Source organism: Xyrauchen texanus, chromosome 31 (assembly GCF_025860055.1).
Source record: "Xyrauchen texanus isolate HMW12.3.18 chromosome 31, RBS_HiC_50CHRs, whole genome shotgun sequence".
Classification (NCBI taxonomy): Eukaryota; Metazoa; Chordata; class Actinopteri; order Cypriniformes; family Catostomidae; genus Xyrauchen; species Xyrauchen texanus.
The window spans coordinates 2,847,697-2,870,724 of record NC_068306.1 but is presented as its reverse complement, the minus strand read 5'-3'; the positions used below and the strand labels follow the sequence as shown (position 1 = coordinate 2,870,724).

The 23,028-nt window shown below is 40.0% G+C and overlaps 2 protein-coding genes across 2 annotated transcripts in view; both read left to right on the top strand.

The window, feature by feature from the left end:
* Positions 1–2,165: 2,165 nt before the first annotated feature.
* LOC127624997 (zinc finger protein 501-like) lies at positions 2,166–17,156 on the top strand. The gene is made up of 3 exons (XM_052100022.1): positions 2,166–2,315; positions 2,755–3,076; positions 10,550–17,156. Exons 1-3 carry the CDS (start codon positions 2,280–2,282, stop codon positions 11,725–11,727), a joined length of 1,536 nt encoding a protein of 511 aa, XP_051955982.1. The 5' UTR covers positions 2,166–2,279; the 3' UTR covers positions 11,728–17,156.
* A 1,445-nt stretch (positions 17,157–18,601) lies between these two features.
* LOC127625520 (zinc finger protein 91-like) overlaps positions 18,602–23,028 on the top strand; it is a 78,932-nt gene continuing 74,505 nt past the window's right edge. Inside the window, exons 1-2 of the mRNA XM_052100837.1 lie at positions 18,602–18,642; positions 19,014–19,127. Coding sequence (XP_051956797.1) covers positions 18,613–18,642; positions 19,014–19,127 — 144 coding nt within the window. The 5' untranslated portion in view covers positions 18,602–18,612. The remainder of the gene's footprint in view (positions 18,643–19,013; positions 19,128–23,028) is intronic.

Sequence of the window (23,028 nt, the reverse complement as noted above, 5' to 3'; positions counted from 1 at the left end):
ACATTTTCTCCATTCTGATAGTTGATTTGAACATTAACTGCAGCTCCTAACGCATATCTGCATAATTTTATGCATTACACTACTATCACACGATTGGCTGATTAGATAATCGCATGAATAATTAGATGTACAGGTGTACCTAATAAAGTGGCCGGTGAGTGTGTATTACATATCAGTGATCATAAGCATTTTTCCACACATGACAACAAAGCATTTTTATCATTGTGAGGTTGCAGAGTATGCTTTTTGTAACACTACAGTAAGGCTATGTCTACATTAATCCGGATACATTTGAAAACACTCTCCGTCCACACTAACGTTTTCAAGTGTTTTCCATAAGTTGCTCGTCCACACTGAAATGTATGAAAACGCTTAAATATTGTCACTGCGCATGTGGAAAATCCCCATTATGTGTACGGTCTGAAACGCAATTGTCCTCGTACTCCGTCACCGGACACGGAGTAAACTTCCCTTCACCTTTTGAAGGAACACAATGTGAATGTTGTACAAAGTGACATTTATTATTTAACAACGCTATCAAAGTGAGTATCAGGCGCAACAGCGCCGCTATAACACGGGCCGCCATATTGATTGTTTTGGTTGGATAGATCACATGACTAAAAATGCCTCATCATTTTCCAAAGCATCCGTTTTACCACAACGCGAAAACGGCGTTTTCAAATTTGTCCACTTTGGAGTGCGTTTCAAACGAAAACTCATTAGTGTGGACTAGGCCTAAAAAACAACAGCTTAAAAATAATTGAGCATCCTTTCTCTCCTTGTTGAACGACTCACTGAACTAAGATCTCGCCAAAGTGACTTATTACTAGTCAAAATTGCAGTAGTTATCTCAAATAGATTTGACTTGGCAAAATTGAATTAAAACGATGAACTGTGCTAGTTTTTCCAATAGTATCCAGCTGCAGACCCGCAGCACCACCAGTTTCAGAACCCCAGTTTCAGAACCCCAGCGCCAGAACCTGAAGTGAGGGGCGGAGCTTACGTTCTAAACCGAGTAGCGCCACCTAACGTTTTGGAGAGTAGGCTACACCACCAGTTTCAGAACCCCAGCGCCAGAACCTGAAGTGAGGGGCGGAGCTTACGTTCGAAACCGAGTAGCGCCACCTAACGTTTTGGAGAGTACTTTGCTTTTATTACAAACGAAACATCATACTTTATACGTATGTTATAATGATTCTTTAAGGTACAGTACAATAAGCACTTTAAAACATTGATCTTGTGTAATGTAATTGTATATAGTTATCCGTTTAATTGTATTATGAGAGTTACTTCCTGATCATGATGGTGAAAAATAATGCTTGAAACTTATGGGCATTTTATATAAAATATACTTTATTTCACAAGAACATGTGCAGCATGCATTTTTCTTTACGTAAAATAAAACATGTCAAAAAACTAAAAAGAGAGAAAATTCAGCATAATTTTAAAAGAAACAATAAAAATATATACAACAAATGACCAATTCACCCCTAGGCCCATTTTATCATGACAATCCTGTATAAATTAAACTTAAAATGTATCAAATGAGGAATTCACTCTCAGGCCCATTTTGTCCTTACATTCTTGCTAAAATAACTCCATGTCATCCCTGAACACAAAATGAAATAGAAAGGGCTCTCTGGAAGCTTCTGACTGTTCCAGGAGATTGTAGCGGGCCTTTTCCTTGTGGTCTTCATTCATTCGAAATGTCTCTACAACAGATGAAAGCACCACACAATAATCTCAACGTAAAAAAAAACCTCAACTATAAGGTAACATTAACTCACAAACAATGCATATAACAGAGGAACGTGGAACAAACACTTTAACACCTTCACAAGATGTCTTCAAAACGTCACCGCAAGGCCCATTTACAACACGCAAAAATGTATCGAACCATCCGTAGAATTTTTTTTTAATACAGTAAAGTATGACAACATATTCAAGCTTCATTAAGATGATAAAGTTATGCACAAATTAAATATTTAGCAGATAAACGCTGAACTTATTATATGCGATAATTTTTCACAACATGATGTCAAAAACGTTACACAACTCACCATGCTCTCCGCCATGCTTGTCTCATTGTCAATAACTCCGCCCCTCACTTCAGGTTCTGGCGCTGGGGTTCTGAAACTGGGGTTCTGAAACTGGTGGTGCTGCGGGTCTGCAGCTGGATATGTCTCAGTTTTTCCGGCTAACTCAGTTTGTGATTCACTCCAGTCCAGTAGATGGCGGAAGAACCCCGACAGTTGTTTTTCTAACCGCCATCAAACAAGATGAAAGAAGAGCTGATAATCCGAGAGCCCAGTTCGGTACGAGTTTAATGTATTTAACATCATTTGATGTATTTATGTTGTATGTGCATCAAGATTGGCATTTTAATGACCGTAAAAGAAGCTTATTATCTTAGCACGTCGCATTGTTTTGTGTTGGATGCTTAAAAGCATTCGGCTTCATGAAAAACAAGCAGAAATCTGATAAAATCAATTGATTTTCTTCAAATAGAAGAATCTCTTTAAATACAGCGACTTTTGTTGATGAATTCAATGTAGCTGATAATATTTTTGTACAGTATATAGTTATAATGGCTGATAATATTCCTGCTGTCAGGAAAATGAAACCAAACACAAAGCACACGTATTCTCAAAAACAGTTATGTTGTTTAACAGATCTGTTCTTGTGTATAAACATATAATAATGTTTTAGAGTTTGAATGTCAGTCCATTATAATGATGATGTTTTTGTGTTCAGATGTTCATCATGAGAGAGCAGGTGGATGTGATTCATGCTGGAGAGATGTTGCAGACACCAGTGAAGATTGAAGTGAAGCAGGAGGTAAAAGAAGAACAACAGACCGATGAAGATGATGAAGAAAACACAACAGAGAAACAACAGAAAGATGAAGATGATGAAGAAAACACAACAGAGAAACAACAGAAAGATGAAGATGATGAAGAACAGCAGATGCTGCAGACATCAGTGAAGATTGAAGTGAAGCAGGAAGAGGTAAAAGAAGAAAACACAAGAGAGGAACAACAGAGTGATGAAGATGATGATGACTTTATTCCTTCAGGTATTTTTTTTTCCCTTTAATGTTGTTTTAAATTTTCATGAAAATCGATCAGTCATGTCAGAATGTGTTACAAAGAAAGGGTTACCTTTTAAAAGGTAAGTCGTAAGTCTGTCACGATTATGAAGTATGGTTAACGATTATTAATAAAATAATTGCGACTATGATGATTAATTGTCTGTAGCTCCAGGTCACACCTACCGATGACATGGACCAATGGCAGTAAGAAGGGGTTTAGCGTCTGTTTGCACTGGCAAACTTTTACAAACCACCGAAACAAACTCAAAATATAAAATGGAGAAAATATATACAACATGGCGCCGCAGATGGCTGCCTCGGTGTGGAGCTCTCCAATTCTTTTGTTGTTTTTGTTAGTTTGTCCTGTGTTTAGCAATCTTTTACCAATCAGTTTTAACAGGGACGAACTGCTGAACATTCGGCAGCACATACCAGATAATTGTTTGCCGTTTTTTTCAATATTCTGACGTTTTGCTGGACATTTTAGTTGGAGGCGCTGCTGTGTTGTTTAGATGCGTTACGAGACGCAGGCGAGGGAGACGAGCTGGCGCGCTGGTTAAACTCCGTCAGCGCAGCGTTCGAACAGCACTGCCGAGCATTTATCTCGCAAATCTCCGCTCTCTTACCAACAAAACGGACGAACTACATCTCAAACATACTAATAAGGACTTTTCAAACTCTGCTGCACTGTGCTTCACTGAAACCTGGCTGAGTGAAGCCATTCCGGACAGCGCATTACATCTGCCGGGCTTCCAGCTGTTCAGAGCGGATCGCATCGCGGAGTTAACGGGGAAAACGAGAGGCGGTGGAACATGCTTTTAAATCAACAAAAGTTAGTGTACAGATGTAACAACATTAAAGAGGATGTGCTGTCCTAATCTGGAAGCGCTCTGTATTAACTGTAAGCCGTTCTACTCGCCGCGGGAGTTTTCTTAGTTTATTCTGGTGAGTGTTTACATTCCTCCAAACGCGTCTGGGAACTTAGCGCTGCAACAGCTGGCTGATCAAATCACAGACACAGAACAACAACACCCGGACTCAGTTGTTATTATTATTCTTGGGGACTTTAACAAAACAAATCTCACACGCGAACTGCCCAAATACAGACAGCACATTACATGCCCCACCAGAGACAGGAATATATTGGATCACTGCTATACAACATTAAAGGATGCATATCGCTCTGTCCCACGTGCAGCTTTGGGACTCTCTGATCACTGTCTGGTTCATCTTCTCCCGACCTACAGGCAGAAATTAAAATCAACAAAGCCAGTTGTAAGGACTATAAGGAGATGGACTAATGAAGCAGAGCTGGAACTACAAGCCTGCTTTGACTGCACTGATTGGAGTGTTTTTGAAGCTGCAGCTACAGACCTGGACGAGCTCACAGATACTGTTACATCATACATCAGTTTCTGTGAGGATATATGCATCCCTACTAGGAAATTTTTATCATTCAACAATGATAAACCATGGTTCACAGGAAAACTCAGACAGCTTCGTCATGCCAAAGAGGAGGCTTACAGGGGTGGGGATAGAGTCTTGTATAATCAGGCCAGGAACACACTGAATGGGGAAATCAGAGTGGCTAAAAGAAGCTACTCTGAGAAGCTGAAAAGCAAGTTTTCAGCTAACGACCCTGCATCAGTGTGGAGTGGCCTGAAACAACTTACTAATTACAGGACTCCTACCCCCAACCCTGTGGCGGACCAACGACTGGCTGACTACCTGAATGTGTTTTACTGCAGATTTGAAAGGCCCGATTTCACACCCCACATGCACTCGGTCCTTCATTTCACACAACCATTAACACCTCCTGCAACCCCCCTCCTGCTACACTACCTGCACTCAAGATCTGTGAGAATGATGTGTGCCGTGTCTTTTGGAAGCAAAGGTCAAGGAAGGCTCCAGGACCAGATGGCATCTCACCAGCTTGCCTTCGTTCCTGTGCTGACCAACTGGCCCCCCTCTTCACTCAGATCTTCAATAGATCACTGGAGCAGTGTGAAGTCCCATGCTGCTTCAAACGCTCCGTTATTATCCCCGTCCCTAAGAAACCTAAAATCGCAGGACTTAATGACTACAGGGATGTGTGCTCTCCTCACTACTCTTCTCCCTGTACACCAATGACTGCACCACCAAGGACCCCTCTGTCAGGCTCCTGAAGTTTGCAGACAACACCACTGTCATCGGCCTCATCCGAGATGATGATGAGTCTGCATATAGAAAGGAGGTTGAACGGCTGGCTTTCTGGTGCAGTCAAAACAACCTGGAGCGGAACACGCTCAAAACAGTGGAGATGATTGTGGACTTTAGGAGGAACACCCCAACACTGACCCCCATCACCATTCTAAACAGCACTGTGGCAGCAGTGGAGTCATTCAGGTTCCTGGGCACTACCATCTCACAGGACCTGAAGTGGAGATACACATCGACTCCATTGTGAAAAAGGCCCAGCAGAGGTTGTACTTCCTTCGCCAGCTGAGGAAGTTCAACCTGCCACCAGTGCTGCTGAAACAGTTCTACTCAGCAGTCATTGAGTCTGTCCTCTGCACTTCTATAACTGTCTGGTTTGGTGCAGCTACGAAATCAGACATCAGAAGACTTCAAAGGACAGTTCGGTCTGCTGAGAGGATTATCGGTTGCCCCCTGCCCCCCCTTCAAGAACTATACACTTCCAGAGTGAGGAAAAAGGCTGGTAAAATCACTCTGGACCCAACTCACCCAGCCCACTGCCTTTTTGAACTGTTGCCTTCTGGCCGGCGCTTCAGAGCTCTGAACACCAGAACCGTCAGGCACAGGAACAGTTTTTTCCCTCAGGCCATCCATCTAATGAACAATTAAATTGCCCCATTGAGCAATAATTATGTGCAATACACAGTTTAATTTTAATTTTAATTTATATTATCCAACATATGCACTTCTGCCATTACTTACATTGCTCTGTACATAATATACAGTTTTTTGTTCTTTATATAACAGATTGTATTAGATTTGCACTCCGTGTGTGTATGTGGTTATGTATGAAGGTGAGTGTATGTACGTATATGTATAATTATTTATTTTGTGTTCTTTTCTGTTTTTAATTACCTATGTCTTGCTGCTGTTTTTGGTATTGTTTGTATTGTTGTAGACAGGAAGCTCCTGTCACCTAGACAAATTCCTTGTATGTGTAAGCATACTTGGCAATAAAGCTGATTCTGATTCTGATTCTGAAAACACATTTGTTTTGGCCAGATTTTGTTTTAAGTGACGAAACACACGTTCGTTCTTCGATTTCAAATGAAGTCTGCTGGGTCCTTCAAATGCATGTAGGGCAAACACTACAGCAGATATCACAAATACTGGATGATGGTTGTATAAATATTTACTGAGAAATCCTGTCATTATAAATATTATATTTCATTATAAATAAAAAAAATCTGACAATTAAAATTAATTAATTATTGTGGCATACGAGTAAAGCATTGATTAGACAAAAAGGATATGGAGCTTCTCGCTTTGGTTGCGTCATGTAATAAACCTACCCTTTTTAGGTCTCCAAGTTAAATGTATTTAACCATGTATTTGTACCAAATTATATTAATTTACCAATTCATTTGGCGATTTGGAAACAGTTCTCTTAAGTCCGATGAAGACGAATGAGAAACATTGAGTGGAAATATCATAATATGTCCTAGTTTTGAAACGCAATAATATAATATTGTGATTTATCGTAATATTTGTATTATATCGTACCACCAGTTATCTTGTGATTCCCACCTCTAAGTGGCAACAATATTGGACGTGACTCAAATGCCGGTGAGTAACAAGTATAATTATAAGGTTTTTTATAGTCAGCCATTTTTATCTGCAAATAAACCATAATCAGGATTCCAAAGGGGAGCGGATCATGCTTATTATATGGCTACTTACCAAAGAAATACATTATTCCTCACGCATCGGGACGCCCATTTTCCATGCAAATTTATTGAGGGAGACCCCCTCCCCCAGTCGATCTGCGAATAATTCGAGGGTGATACCCCAGCCTGCGAACATCGTTTATTTCCTGACATGAGATGCATATTGAAGCTACTTTTTGTGTCATAAACCGGTGAGATTCGATACACCCTGATTCTTAACTGTTCTAGGAAGACAATATGTCAAGAATTCAAATCCTTGTGCGCTGGAGACATTACTTACGTGCTCAAACTGACACCCCTGAGCAGCGGGCCGCAAGCCCAGGAGCCGATTTGGCCAGTGAAGTGAAGGAAATTTGGCGAGAATTGTTGAACGTGTTGGCAATGCTGAAGAAAGCCGTTGCTGTCTTGGAGGATCTTGCTGTAATATGTCGATTAATCACTACTATGGAGTTTAAATTCACTGAGGTGGTTACAACAGTGGGGGATGTCGATTATCTGGAGTCATCGGAGAGGGAATTAGCTGTTAATTTGCTAGCAACCAGTGTGGATTTGGAATGCTTCTGGGAGAAACTGGAGGATTTGGAGAACCGTAACCAGCGGAGTAGCATCCGAATTGTTGGAATATCTGAGGACAAAGAAGGTCGGGATTTGGTAAAATGCTTTGAAGGGCTCTTTCCAAGTCTGCTCGACATAACAGGCCATAAGATGGAAATTGAGCAAGCTCATAGGGTTCTGGCTTGGTGATCCACTTAGGGAGACAGGCCCCAATCAATTCTGGCAAAATTTCTGACATCATCTGATACAGATCTCGTGTTATGTGAGGCAAGGAGTAAAGGAAGGCTTTCTTGGAAGAATCACAGCATTTTCTTGTTCCCAATCTTTGCAAATTCGACAAGATAAATGTGATCACATCAAGGAATGTAAGAAACTCTTACATCAACAGTAGGTCGCATTTGCACTGATGTTCCCGGCCAAATTGAGAATAGATGTTAAGGATAGCTGCAAAATATTTACTTGTCCACAGCAATCGACGTCCTTCATAAAGTCAATGGACTGAGTAAGTTATCTTGTGGTACTCATGTTGCAGCCAAGTGGGCCTGACTCAGTGAACATCCACTTGACCATCCGAGGAAACTGTGCGCCATTTTTGTTTATTTTTGTGCTGGTTCTGCCTAGGGGCTGGAGTTTGTTTTGTGGAATAACACTCCTTCGGTACAGTGTCTCTTTCCACGTGGTATGTGAATGGGTTGGGGCACCCCATAAAAAGAAGGAAGGTTATTTTTCTCTTAAACATAAGAAGTGTGATGTAGAGTTTCTTCAAGAACCACATCTTTCCCTGCAGGAAGCTGAAAATTTGGGAAGATATGAGGTGGACGTGTTTTCTTTAGTGCTGGCTCAAGTAAGAGCAGGGGAGTCATTACATTGATAAGTAAACATCTACAATTCAAATGTCTCAAACAGGTTAAAGATAAATTAGGAAGAGTAATTATTGTTTTAGCAGAAATTCAAGGGCAAAAGTTGATTTTGGCCAATATTTAAGCACCTATTGCTGATGATCAGGGCTTTTTTATAGATCTTGAAGGGATGTTGCAAGCCACTGGCACCCCTTATGATATAATATTGGCAAGAGACTTTATTCTATCGATGGACTCAGTCCTTGATCATAGTGAAGCAAATGTGTGCAAACCCCCTAGAGCAACACTGATGCTTCACAGGATGTGTAAAAATCTTGGACTTACAGATATTTGGAGACTTTTGAACCCATCTGGTAGGGACTATACATTTTTTTCATCAGTCCATAAGATTTACTCTAGAATAGACATTGATGAATCGTCCCAGCCCTAAAAAAAAATATGATTGTGCCTGGTAACGTGTGCATGTAAAATGGCTAGAAATACCATTTTAGCTTAGCATAAAGCTGGCAATTTACACAAGGTTTACTTCTATTTCTTCTGCTCCAAACTTCTCTGTCTGTTCGTATGAATGTAACACATCACTCCAGTAATCAAAAACTATTTGAATGTAACTGAATTCTAATTACCAATTATTTAATCTGTAACTGTAGTGGAATACAGTTACTTATATTTTGTATTTTATATATATAATCCTGTTACATGTATTCCGTTACTCCTCAACCCTGGTCGTGTCCCACGTTGAAGAGAGAAGGGGGGAGACCGCATGCCATTAGTATATACGGATGCCACTGGGGAAGAGTAAATAAGCCAAATCCAAGAGAATTAGAGTCAAACCCAAACTTTTCCAAAATAAAAAACAAGTAGCCCCATTCTACGCTATTGAAGGCCTTCTCTGCATCTAGGGACACAATAATTTCAGGTGAGTCAGATGGAAGGGAGGAGAGAATGTTGAGAAGCCTGCTAGTGTTAGCTATACTAGTGTCTCTTATAAAACTTTGGCCAGAATTTTGAAATCAACATTCAAAGGTGATATTGGTCTATAAGTATTATTTTTGAGGAGCATAGAAATGGAAGCCTCAGATAGAGTAGGAGGGAGGGAGACCTCTTTAAAGGAGTCATTGTATAGCTTTGCCAGAGTAGGAACTTAAAGGGGGGGCAAAAACTTTATAAAACTTAGCTGGAAAGCTGTCAGGGCCAGGGGACTTTCCAGACTGTAAGGATTTAATCACCTCCTGTATCTCTGATCCTGTAATTGTGTTGCCAAGGCACTTGGCAATGTTTTCGTCAATTGTGGGGTACTCGAGCAAGCTGATCTAACCTAGACAGCTCATCAGCTATTGCAGACAGTCCAAGTCTAACATAATATCTGCCTTAAGATACTGTAAATGTGTTAAGCTCTTACTAGCTTTGTTGGCCCTTGGTATTCCAGGAGACTAGTCGCAGACACCCGTCCCTCAACATGGTGGTATTAACCATTCAGAAGGGTTATTGAGACAGGGTGGTGCTGAGCTGGTTTCTTCTTCAAATATTGCTTGAATATTATTATTATAGATCATTATTGTTATTATTATTAAAGTGAATATCACATTTTATTATACAGTTGTAATATATTTCTGTCCCTATTCCAATTTCACTTATCTAGTTTAATTGAGCTTTTATTTTGATGAAGGCTTTTCAATTTATGTGTTTTTTGACATTAACTTCACACTTCCAGATAAGCTGTTGGTTTTGTGGCCCAGTGTGATTATTAAAGTGCAAAATGCTGCGATTTAATAATATATGCATGTGCTGCATGCTTCACAGTGAATCTTCTCTGTCATCTTCTACAATGTTGCACATCACATATTGTACTCAAATCGTTAGTGTTTAGTGAATGAGCGGCTTCACACATTCACTTTGAAGGGCACAGCACATGCAGACTAAATCACAGCCTTTTGCGGTTTAATAATCACTCAATGACATCATTAATTTAATTAATTGTGCATCAGATTCTTTCCAAAATATGTCAAATTTGTGTGTGAGCATTTTATAGCAGTTATGTGTCAGTCAGACTACTGGTAATGTAAAAACTTTAGTATGGTGACATCTTTTTTTATTTTCATATCAACTTGGTCAACTTGCTGTGTTGTACTGTGTTTCAGACCTGGTGGAAGTGAAAGAGCAACGTCAAGAGATGACTAAGAAGAATTTCTTACTAAAAAAGCCTCAAAAAAGAGCAGCCAAAAATGCTGTCACCTGCTCTCAGTGTGGAAAGATTTTCACCTATAAATGCCTGCTTAAAATACACATGAGAATTCATACTGGAGAGAAGCCTTATACGTGCCATCAGTGTGGGAAACGTTTCAATAATAAAGGACACCTTGATGTGCACAAGAGAATTCACTCTGGAGAAAAACCTTACACATGTATTCAGTGTGGAAAAAGTTTCACGCAAAAAGAATATCTTAATGCTCACACAAGAATACACACTGGAGAGAAGCCTTACACTTGCAATCAGTGTGGAAAAGGTTTCTCACAGAGAGGAAGTCTTAATGTACACATGAGAATTCACACAGGAGAAAGGCCTTTCACATGCCATCAGTGTGGAAAAAGTTTTGCATATGCAGATTATCTAAAAAATCATCTCCATTGTCACTCTGGAGAACGGCCATTTGAATGTGATAAGTGTGATAAAACATTTGCTCTGTCCCGATCTCTAAAAAAACATCTGAAAACTCACAAAAATGAGAAGCCTCACAATTGTTCTTTTTGTGGCAAAAGCTTTGCGCGCCTGTTCTATTTTAAAGAGCACCAGAAAATTCATACCGGCGTGGGGGCACATATGTGCTTTGAATGTGGGAAGATCTTTATTACAGCCAGCGACTTGAAAGAGCATCAAAGAATTCATACTGGAGAGAAACCATACAAGTGTTCACACTGTGGAAAGAGTTTCACTCTGTCACAACATTTAAAAAATCATGAGAGAATTCATACAGGAGAGAAACCATACAAGTGTTCACACTGTGAAAAGAGATTCACTTGCTCGCAAAACATGAAAAAACACGAGAGAATTCATACTGGAGAGAAACCTTACAAGTGCTCACAATGTGAAAGGAGTTTCACTCAGTTAGGAAACCTGAAAAAACACGAGAAAATTCATTCTGGAGAGAAACCTTACAAGTGCTCACACTGTGGAAAGAGTTTTACTTGGTCAGACAGCTTGAAAACACACGAGAGAATTCATACTGGAGAGAAACCATACCACTGCTCTTCGTGTGGGAAAAGTTTCAGGGCAGCAAGGATTCTAGTGACCCATATGAAAAAGTATTGCCCAAAGTAATCACAGGGAGCAGTCCATCTTCAGGATCAATGCTTCAAATAACTACCTGGAAATTCAGATAATCCCAAAGATGGAATTTCTCCCACAAGAGCATCATTTAAAATCTCCTGCCGTGATTAAATGTGTCCTTGTTCAACAAAGGAAGTTTAGGGGAGGTAATCGTATTAACCCTCCTATGGTATTTGGCCATTTTTGATCAAAATACATTTTCCTCATTTACTAAAAGTAGGTTCCTTTGTCTGAGTAGTACAAGACTTGGTGACTTTAACTCCATTTGCCTTCTGAACATACAAAAACAAATTGGGCTTGATTTGATAAGTCCACATGGTCATAAAGAAAAAAAAGCAACACCTTTGGTATTTGCGGTCAAAATTGACCGACCATTGAAAATTAATGGGCAAGACCAAAAAACAGCATATATTTTCATCTGTCAAATATAATCAATAAATCAGCCACAATGCAGGAAAAAATAGACAGAAATTGTGGTGACTAAAATATCCTCAGTGCAAAACACACAAATGAATTGGTGTGACATTTAACATGCTCTCAATGCAGAACAGGCACACATAACTAGGGCATCAATAAGTGGCGCTCACAGCCATTGCAAAAATTAGTTTGCAAAATTAGTTTTTACAATAGAAAATTTTACACTCTAATTTAATTTTCATTTCTGTTTCTTGATATTCATTTTCATGACATTATTATGCATTTACTTTGAGATATTACATTTTTATGTTTGAAATAAATTATTGGTAGAAAAATGCTTATTCTGTGTCTTTGTAACACCATGGTCAGGTTTGATTGCAAGCATAATGACATTAACTGCTAAATCAATTTTAAAATGCTAAATGTTGACAAATAATTGATAGATATTGTCTTAATAGATATCCAAATGCATATCTTTTGACAAAATATAAAATTAGATTACAACAAGCCATCAGACTACACAGTAGGTGGCTACCGCCATCCTATTGGTTGTTACTGGCATTACATTTACATTACGTTTTCAAGTCATGTTATTTAAATTTTATTTACCAGATGGCAGCAATCTGCCAACAGTTTTTCACATTCTCCTTTTCTTCATGTTTCAACTTAGAAGTGTAGGTTCTGAATTTCATTTTCTTGTTATCCAAAAATTAGCTTGTTTGTATATGCAAATTAATGGTCAAATTGAGAAATGTACACGTAAATAAGATTAAAAAAAAGCATGAAATCCCTAAAGAAATGTATAAATATATTGTTCTTGTTCATTATCATAATAAAGGGTTATACATCTGACCCTTTCGGTCAAAAATGACCACGAATACCAAAGGGAGGGGCCATTTTTCAATACTATAAGATTCAGAAAACTTGATGATCCTTTTCTGTTATGAGTGGGCTAAATTAGTATTTTAACAGATACAGTTGTATGTTAATTACATTTTTGTTGTCTTAGCTGTTGGCTGTATTGTGATAAAAGCTTAACCAGTCAATGTGGATTAAATGTTGACTGATTTTATTGGTTTGATGATTAATATCTACTTTGGAACTGTCGTTATAAAATAAAAGAAAAAAAAAATCAACGACAATAGTTAAAGGTGCTGTAAGCAATTTTTGCTGTTCTGGAACTTCAATGAGACTTAGTGGTTGAACTAGCCACACCCCCTCTTTTCAAAAAACACACTCCAAAGATACCGCTGAGACCGAGCAGAGGATTTGTGTGTCTTCCCAAGATTGTCAAACACAACAGTAGCAAAATATGTATGTGACATAAAGCCTCAATGATCCACTTCAACTTCAACACTGTACTCAAAATGATTGAAAGGCAGACAGCTTTGGAGCCCGCTGTCACAGAGACATTCTGATAAATCTCAGGGCACTTGTTTCAGTGTTGTCTTTTAGAGAGTAGGACAATTTTCTGAATACCATTCCATAAAAAAAATCGCTTGCAGCACTTAAGTCCTTGTGGTGGCACAGTTGCTCAACTCAATCCAGGTGGCGGAGGACAAATCTTAGTTGCCTCCGCTTCTGAGACAGTTTGCCCATGCATCTTATCTGGTGGCTTGCTGGGCGCATTACCACAGAGACGTGTGGACGCTCACGCTATTCCCTGCAATCTCCACGGACAATTTACCAAGTGCCCCATCGAGAGCGAAAACCACTATATTGCAGTCACAAAGAGGGTAACCCTCCCTAGCAACCGGGACAATTTGGTTACATTGGAAGCCTGGCTGGAGTCACTCAGCACACCCTAGATTCTAACTCATGACACCAGGGGTGGTAGTCAGCTCCATTGCTCGCTGAGCTACCCATGATCCCTATCTGATCTTTGTAGTATCTCTTGCTTCCACCAGGACACTACTTGACAGTTACGAGTGAGAAACCTATTCTGATTATTACCTTTCATACCTTACCTGACAAAAGATTTAGTCGACAAGCAAAGAGCTAACCCAGTCCTTCAAGAAGTTATATTCCACCTGGATTTGGGAGAAAAAAACCCACCCACTGTAAGAAAGGAACTACCTGATCTTCCCCTTTTTATGGGAACGGAACCATCTCAAGTTAAAAGATGTCCTTTACAGGAAATGGTTTAAAGATTCCATCAATTATTGCTTTGTGTTGCCAGAAAAACTTGAATTCTTCACTGTAATCAGTGCAAATGATTGTATGGGTCAAAGGATTACATAGAGAACTCTGAATTTGGCTTGATCCATACTGGCCAAGAATGGCTGCTGAAGTGGAAAAGAAAGTTAGGACTTGGTCGCTGTGTGCATAGACAGATTTTTTTCTAACTATGCTGGGATTATTCCTACACAAAACCAAAGGGCAAGAACAGTAGCAAAGTGCCTATGGGATCTTTCCGTCGTGCATTATGGGTTTCCTGAGTGCCTTCAAAGTGACCAGGCTCCAGATTTTGAGTCACCACTATCAAGGAGCTCTATGACATACAGGCATTCAGAAAATTTAAATGACACCCTACCACCCAAGAGGAACCCTGTGGAATGCTTCAATAGATCTTTGCTTGATATGCTTGGCACATTAGAGGAAAAGGACAAAGCCCATAGGAGAGATTTTGTTAAGCTATTTGTCCATGCACATAATTGCATGATGCATGAAGTTACAGAGCCTTACCTTTGGTTTTCCATATCCAGATTCCACATTGAGTTTGCAGCAGTCCCATAAAGTCCAACACATAAAGTCTCAACTGAAAGAAAACAAAATACTTGCCTCACGCAATGTGCTTAATAGTGCAGAAAGGAACAAAGCTACTGTAGGTTTGACAAATGTGTGCCAATTCCTCCTTAGAGGCTGTGACCATGTTCTGAGAAGAATGGTAAATGGTCTGCACTTATATAGCGCCTTTTTTAACCTTAACGGTATTCAAAGTGCTTTACACTGTGACTCATTCACCCATTCACACACACATTCATACACCAATGGCAGCAGAGCTGCTATGTAAGGTGCTAGCCTGCCACTGGTAGCAACTTGGGGTTCAGTGTCTTGCCCAAGGACACTTCGGCATGTGGAGTCGTGTGGGCTGGGATCCGAACAGCCAACCCACTCCACCAACTGAGCTACTGCCACCCTAAATGTCTGCCACCGTAGGAAGCACAAGTTAGCGGACAAGTGGAAGTTTGAGGTCAATGTAGTGATGAAGCAAGCAGTTGATTTACCTGTCTACACTGTTTGTCCTGAAAACAAGGATGGTTCTCTTCTTACTCTTAATAGGGATCTTCTGCTCCCTTGTAGATTCTTGCCAGCCATTCTTGCCTGAGGTTTTGAACCCTGCTTCATACAAACCTACTTCAAGGCCAAGAACCCAAGAATCTAACGACAGCGACTTTCTCATTGATCCAGAAGATGAAAATTCTTTCTGGTGGTATGACAATTTCTTACTCGTGGAAACAATAAGATACTCCACTGTTCATGAAATCTTCTAACCAAGTGAAACACACATTCACACACCAATGACGGCAGAGCACCCATGCAAGGTGCTAGCCTGCCATTGGGAGCAACTTGGGGTTCAGTGTCTTGCCCAAGGACACTTGGGCATGTGGAGTCATGCAGGCCAGGAATCCAACCTTGTGATTATTGGACAACCCGCTCTACCACCTGAGCCAAAGCCACCCCTCAGACATGCAGGTTAGGTGAGAAGTCGAGAAAAATGTTTGCTCTCAACTTGTTTTAAACTCTTTTAAAAAGTATTTAAAACCTATGAAATTGCACTCAAACAGGACTAAATTGATTGAAACATTGTTACATCGGATCATCCAGTGTCAGTTGTGTCCTTTGTATACCGCAGAGTGAATATTTCAACTTGGTGAGATCGTTGCCAGTCTAATTAATCCAAAATATTGAGTGATAAAACGCAATACTATTTCCATGTAACAGATAACATTTTATTTGGTTCATTACAGTGTTTTATTTTCATGTTGTATTTTGAAGTGATAATTGTGGAAGTTCTTTGTTTGCAATTGTGGTCATAGTTTCATAGTTAAAATTCATGGTTTATTGCTTGTTCACTGCAGCTCATTGATGCTATGGTTGGTTGCATGTGCCTGTAGAAAAGAAAAAAAGACGTGAATAGAGAAGTAATAAAATATATCTTACTCATTATGGAGAAATAATTGTATGTTTCACTTGCCTTTTTTGTTAAACAAATTATATCATGATCCACAATATGTATACGCTGACCTATGATCCGAAGTATAGGTCTCTGCAGAACAATAATGGGCGTTTTACTCTCTGTGGGAGTTTTCAATCCGAGTTGGCCATTTTTCAAATGAAAATAGGGAATCTCAATGTAGTAATCAATGAGTGTTTCCAAACCTGGGCGTTTCTGAACTATCCATTGAAAGTAAGGGATCTCAGTGTAGTAGGCAAACATGTTCATTGTTTGAAAAACGTCCATCCTGGTTTGATAACGCACTCTCTGTGATCAGACCAGGTTTTTTGGTCTAGCTGGATCTCCAATTTAATTGTGAGCCTTCCAACCTAACACTAAAAGATGGCGACTTACAAGCACAGTAGTGTTTCACTCTTCCTATCTTCTTCACCAAAGTAAGAGACTTTCACCACAGAGACTGTTTTCCTATTTTCCCATGGGATTGAAATATATCTAGTCTAGAATTTGAGGACAAAAAGACTGTTCTTATGTGACGTGAACTTGAATCTTTGATGTTAAACTTAAATCTTTGATTGTGTTTAGTTACATGTAACTGTTGAATCCATCTGAATATTTTGAAAAGGATTTACATTGTTTACTTGAATTTATTCATTGGAATTGTGAATGCCGGTATGTGTAAAGTAACTTAGAGGGTGCACCCATGGTAAATAATTTAATTGAAAAATGAATGTGATTCCATTGTTTGTTTGTTTATTATTATTGTATTTATTTTATTTAATTCATTTATTTATTGTATTTCAAACCAAAACTTAATGAAGAAAAAATATTTAAAAAAATAAAACATCAGTAAAACTATTAATTATATACATAATCTAAATATCCTGTTATTGCTCAGGCTACCTCTTCCTTTGTGCTCTGTAGTCTTCTGATGTTACTTTTTCTGATGTAGGCCCCTACTAGTCAAGTACCCATTACGTTTGTCTTGTTAAATAAACAACAACCTTCATCTGGGGAATATATAGACCATAAATAAAAAACCAATTGTTGTAAGGTTTATCTAATGCACGATTATCAGAACAGGATGATAAATAAACCACCTGCCCGCTCGGTTCTCCCAATGGCTGGTCTGCCCCTGATTGGCCCCAAAGTGCATCAGCCCAACAGGAAAATACCCAGTATGCCAGATTACCTGTCCAGCCCTGATTGATAGTAGAGTTCATGCAGATTTTGACTGATATTTTGGAACTTGAGAACCATTGTACTTATTATAAATTATTTTATGTTATGTATGTATGCATGGAAAATGGTCTGCATTTATATAGCACCTTTTTAACCTTAGCGGTATTGAAAGCGATTTACACTGTGACTCATTCACACACCAATGGCGGCAGAGCTGCCATGCAAGGCACTAGCCTGCCATTGGGATTAACTTGGGGTTCAGTGTCTTGCCCAAGGACACTTCGGCATGTGGAGTCATGTGGGCCAGGAATCGAACCACCAACCCTGCGATTAGTGGCCGACCCGCTCTACCACCTGAGCCACAGCTGCCGTAAAGGTGCTAAGTTTGAAAAAAGTGTATATGGAGGTTATTAATTGTTGTCTATTTTTTTTAAACCAAATGTGCCCCACCATCCGATAAAAAATCTTTCTCTGTGTATTTCTAAAGGATTTTTAGCAAAAGTGTTTTTATTATTTATTTATTTTGGCATAGATCAAAGTAAAATAATTGTCTTCAACTTAACAGAACATTTAAATGTCCTGATTGAATTCTTCAAAGAAGGTGAACATTTCCATTTTCCACTGTTTTTGTTTTTAAATAAATAATTAAAAAGTTTATTATGCAAGTTGTTTTCAATAATTCCAGCTTTGAATGAGATAGCACTAAACAGCCTTTTAAACCCAGTTATAAGATGTGACAAAATACAGTTATTACTTCGGTTCCTGAAATGTACAGGTTTAATTTAATCGATTTAAGAAATATTAAACAAAGAGTTAGATATGGTGTTTAAATACAAGCAGTGAGTTTTATTTAATTAAGTAGTTTATTTATTTATTTATTCTGAATAAGAGGATCTGGTGGAGGCTGGAGGAGATGAGGCCTTCATATGTCTGAAATTATAAATGGTAGAAGTATTAATGTTTGTAATCTATGCTAACAGTAATGCGCTAGTTAGTCGCGAGTCGCCAAGAAAAGTAGTAGAAGTAGTATCCGCACTCCAGTCCAGGAGGGGGCGGAAGAACACCGAGAGTTGTTTTGAGACCGCCTGAAATACAAGAAGATGAAAGAAGAGCTGACAGCGCTCATTCCGGTGCGTGTTTAATGTGTTTTACATCATTTTATTTATTTATGTTGTATGTACATCAAGCTTTATGTGGATCGGTATTTTTCTGTGCATGTTGTGTTTCTCTTTGGTGTTTTAATGACCGTGAAAGAAGCTTATTATCTCAGAATGTCGCATTAAAATATTCAGTTTCAGGAAAAACTTGATTTAAAATGATGTAATTTCTGATATATGAGCTGATTGTAAACGATGGTAATGGTAATATTCCTTTGGTCAGGAAAATGAAACAAAACACAAAGCTATTTTGTTTGACAAATCTGTTCTTGTGTGTAATTATAATAATGTTTTAGAGTTTGATGAATGTCAGTCCATTATAATGAGGATGTTTTTGTGTTCAGATGTTCATCATGAGAGAGCAGGTGGATGTGATCTGCTGTAAATCAGTAGGAACTGATCTGTCCATGCTGGATATTGATGATTTCATCACAGAAATCTCTCAGCTGAAGAAAGAGGTGACGTCACTGAAGACAAAACTGATGGAGAGAGAACTGTATTCATCCTGCACCTGTTTTGAGCGAGTTAAAGTTGAGATTGTAAGTAAGTTTCAAATGATGTGATTTGACTGTGACTCTGTGATGATGAACGGTACAGATGTGATTGTGTTGTGTTTGTCAGGAGCTGGAAAAGGTTTCCTGTCAATCTTCAGTGTGTGTGACTGATGGGACCTCCACAGAATGTCAGGATTCAGTGTGGAGCGGCAGAGATCAGTCCACACCACAGCAGCTGCTGGACAAACTCTCTGAACAGAGATCCAGAGACACACAGGACTCACAGCTCACTTTACTCTGTTCTACTGATGCTCAGGAGAGTGTGTGTGACAGTAATCAGGGTGATCAAACCTCCACAGAGTCTCTGACTTCTGTCTGTAACGCTGGAGAACAGCAGATGCTGCAGACACCAGTGAAGATTGAAGTGAAGCAGGAGGATACAAGAAGTGATGAAGATGATGATTTTATTCCCTCAGGTGTGTTTCTTCCTTTAAAGTTGTTTTTCATGACAAGGGCCCTTTGACAGCCATTTTATTGATTCTTTGTTATAAAGTTTAATGAAGCAATTTAATGAAAAGTCGAATGAAATCAATTCATGCAACTTTAATCGAATTAAAACATACCGTTGCATTATTTATTTATTTTTTAAATGAAGTGCTTCTATTTAGATCCTCACAGCACAATCCAAAACACAACATATACAGACAGAACATCACAGTATTACTGAAAGCATTGATAAAAACATTTATTCTCTTGTTTGTGAGAAATTGCGTGTATGTATAATGTAATTGATATTGCCATGGCACACTGTGCGACGTTATGTCAGACTGCACAATATACACCATAGCCGACTCCCAATTGTCCCGATCAGTGAACGTGACTCACGTTACGGGAGCATTGCGGAATAGAAGAGAAACGGCCCACCACGGAGGAGCATATTTTCTCTCTCTCTGAAAGTCAGGACATCAGCATTTCCGTTGCTCCAATGCCACTCCATCACAAGCATAGGATAACATTTACAAGAAAGATGGACGTGGCAGGGCTCTCCTCCTCCCCTGGCAGCGGCTCCATCGCTCCAGGCTGTCGGGGAGTCCAGTCCCCACTCGCCTCGCGGACGGCAGCCGTTCACCGCGTCCGGGCGGTCGGTCTACTTCCTCCCCTGGGTGGACGGCAGTGTAGAGGACTCCGCGACTGCTTCCCTCCTCCTTCCCGGGTTTCGGCACCAGTGTAAACAGATCAATGGAAAGGTGAGAACCAGCTTGACAATATAAATAATATTTTAATGAGAAACTTAAAACAAGGACACAAACACACATGACAGACATGTCCGTAAACAATCTCTCTCTCCCGCACGATCCTCTGCTGTCGACCTTTATCCCTCTCGGGAGGCTTGATTAGCCTAATACGGGACCGGGTGTGTCGGATCACGACCCCGCCCCGACCTCCGCCCTGCCACAATGGATTTTGTCAAATAGGCCTATAATAAGACAGCCTGATCACAAATGCAGAAAATGACAGATGTTGAGAATGAACGCGAATGCGGTAGGAAGCCTAACAGTAATAATGAGCTACCACAATGAGCTATCACATTCATTGTGGAAAAGAAAAGACTAAATGTGATAAACTTCACCATTCACAATGGAGAAAACAAAAAAGGTGGGTGTGGCAGGGCGGAGGGCAGGCCGGGTTGTGATTATACACACCGGGTCCCTTATCAGGCTAATTAAGCCTCCGAGAGGGATAAAGCCCGACTGCAGAGGATTGTGCGGGAGAGAGAGATAGTTTACGGACATGTCCGTCATGTGTGTTTGTGTCTGTTTAAGTTGAAAAGCCGGTTCTCGCCTCCTCCTTCCATTGAACTCCTTTACACTGGTGCCGAAGCCCGGGAAGGAGGAGGGATGCCGTCGAGTCCTCGACACTGCCGTCTAGCCAGGGGAGCGCCGCTGCCATCCACCGGGGAAGGAAGTAACCGCCCGGATGCGGTGAACGGCTGCCGTCCGCGAGGCAAGTGGGGACTGGATACTCCGACTGCCTGGAGCGATGGAGCCGCTGCCAGGGGCGGAGGAGAGCCCTGCCATCCCCCAGAAACTCGGAGGGGGGAAGTGTCTCCGTAACTTTATTGATTATAAGTCAACTCTAGTTCAAAAAGTATACTCAGTTTAGGATTTAATTCTACATAAGGTGTCTGACATCTTTCAATGAAATTTTGCCAATTTTATCATCTTCAGGGGAAGCTTGACTCCTCTGAAATGACGATTTTGACGCAAACGCTTGCAGGACATTTCCACTAGCCCGTTGTGAGTGAAGCTTAGCGAGCGTTTTTTTTATTCAATAGGAGTCGAGTGCCATGCTCATGAGATCGATTGTGGGTTTGAAAGCAGAGTGGATCAAGCATCAAAAAGTTGGTCAGCGCCAGTGGAAATGTACGGTTAGCATCTGCGTACAGTCAAAAGCTAGCCTTTCAAAGTATACTTCATATGACTGTAAGTGTATATACCAGCTGTTGACACATGCAAGCTACGACTGCTATGCGACACCGGACTATTTATCTTCAGGTGTTTATACCCTTCATAGTGTCTTAATAGTCCTTCAAACTCGAGTTATGCAGATGCAGACATCTTCTGATCTCCTCACACGCGCTGTTGACGTGCACATTCACTATTGATGTTTCTACATTACTCTCCTGAATTTTAGCGGCAATTACATCTCCTCCCTAAGCCCTCTTCTTCGTGAAAGCAACAGCGCAACTGTGAGCATTGCCACCATGTGGACCCACTAATTAGTGCAAATAATTCCAGATGCATTAGCATACAGCGTGTTCAAAGTTCAAAATGTCAAAGTCAAATCCCTTTATTGTCACTCAACTATACATACAAGTGCAACAGTGGGTGAAAGTCTTGGGTGTGGCACATTTGTCTGTCTGGAAATGATTTTTCTTCCTTTCATGTGTTTATTGCAGAGCTTAAGGATGTAAAAGAGGACAGCCAAGAGCTGAATGAAGTGGAGGAGAAACTTCAGTATCAGAAACATCATGATTTCCCAACTAAAGAAATGTTTTTGACTTGTTCAAAGAGTAAAAAGGATTTCACACCAAAAAAGCCTCGAAGAGTAGCAGCCAAAAATGTGTTCACGTGTTCTCAGTGTGGAAAATATTTCACATTTAAAAGCAAGCTTAAAATACACATGAGAATTCACACAGGAGAAAAACCCTACCCGTGCCATCAGTGTGGAAAGAGTTTCACACATAAAGAAAGTCTAAATGTGCACACAAGAGTTCACACTGGAGAGAAACCCTTCACATGCCATCAGTGTGGAAAGAGTTTCGCATATAAAGAAAGTCTTAACGTGCACACAAGAGTTCACACTGGAAAGTGGCCTTACACGTGCCCTCAGTGTGGAAAAGGTTTCAAAATGAAAGGAAAACTTAAAGATCACATAAGGATTCATGCTGGAGAGAAGCCTTACACATGTCATCAGTGTGGAAAGACTTTCGCATACAAAGAAAGTCTTAATGTGCACATAAGAGTTCATACTGGAGAGAGGCCCCACACGTGCCATCTGTGTGGCAAAGGTTTCAAAAATAAAGGAAACCTTAGTACGCACACATGGATTCATACCGGAGAAAAGCCTTACACGTGCCATCAGTGTGGAAAGAGTTTCACACGTAAATACCATCTTAATGTGCACGAGAGAATTCACACTGGAGAGAAGCCCTTCATGTGTAATCAGTGTGGAAAAGGTTTTACACGTGCCGCCCATCTCAATAATCATCTTCGCTCTCACTCTGGAGAAAGGCCATTTGAGTATGATAAGTGTGGTAAAATGGTTGTGAATTCAGACCAAAAAGCACACCTGAAAGTGCACA

Excerpts from the sequence above, each read along its gene's own strand:
- LOC127624997 (XM_052100022.1), top strand. The coding sequence starts at position 2,280 with ATGAAAGAAGAGCTGATAATCCGAGAGCCCAGTTCG. Across the intron at positions 2,316-2,754 it reads TAATCCGAGAGCCCAGTTCG|ATGTTCATCATGAGAGAGCA; the intron begins GTACGAGTTTAA and ends TTTTGTGTTCAG. Across the intron at positions 3,077-10,549 it reads TGATGACTTTATTCCTTCAG|ACCTGGTGGAAGTGAAAGAG; the intron begins GTATTTTTTTTT and ends ACTGTGTTTCAG.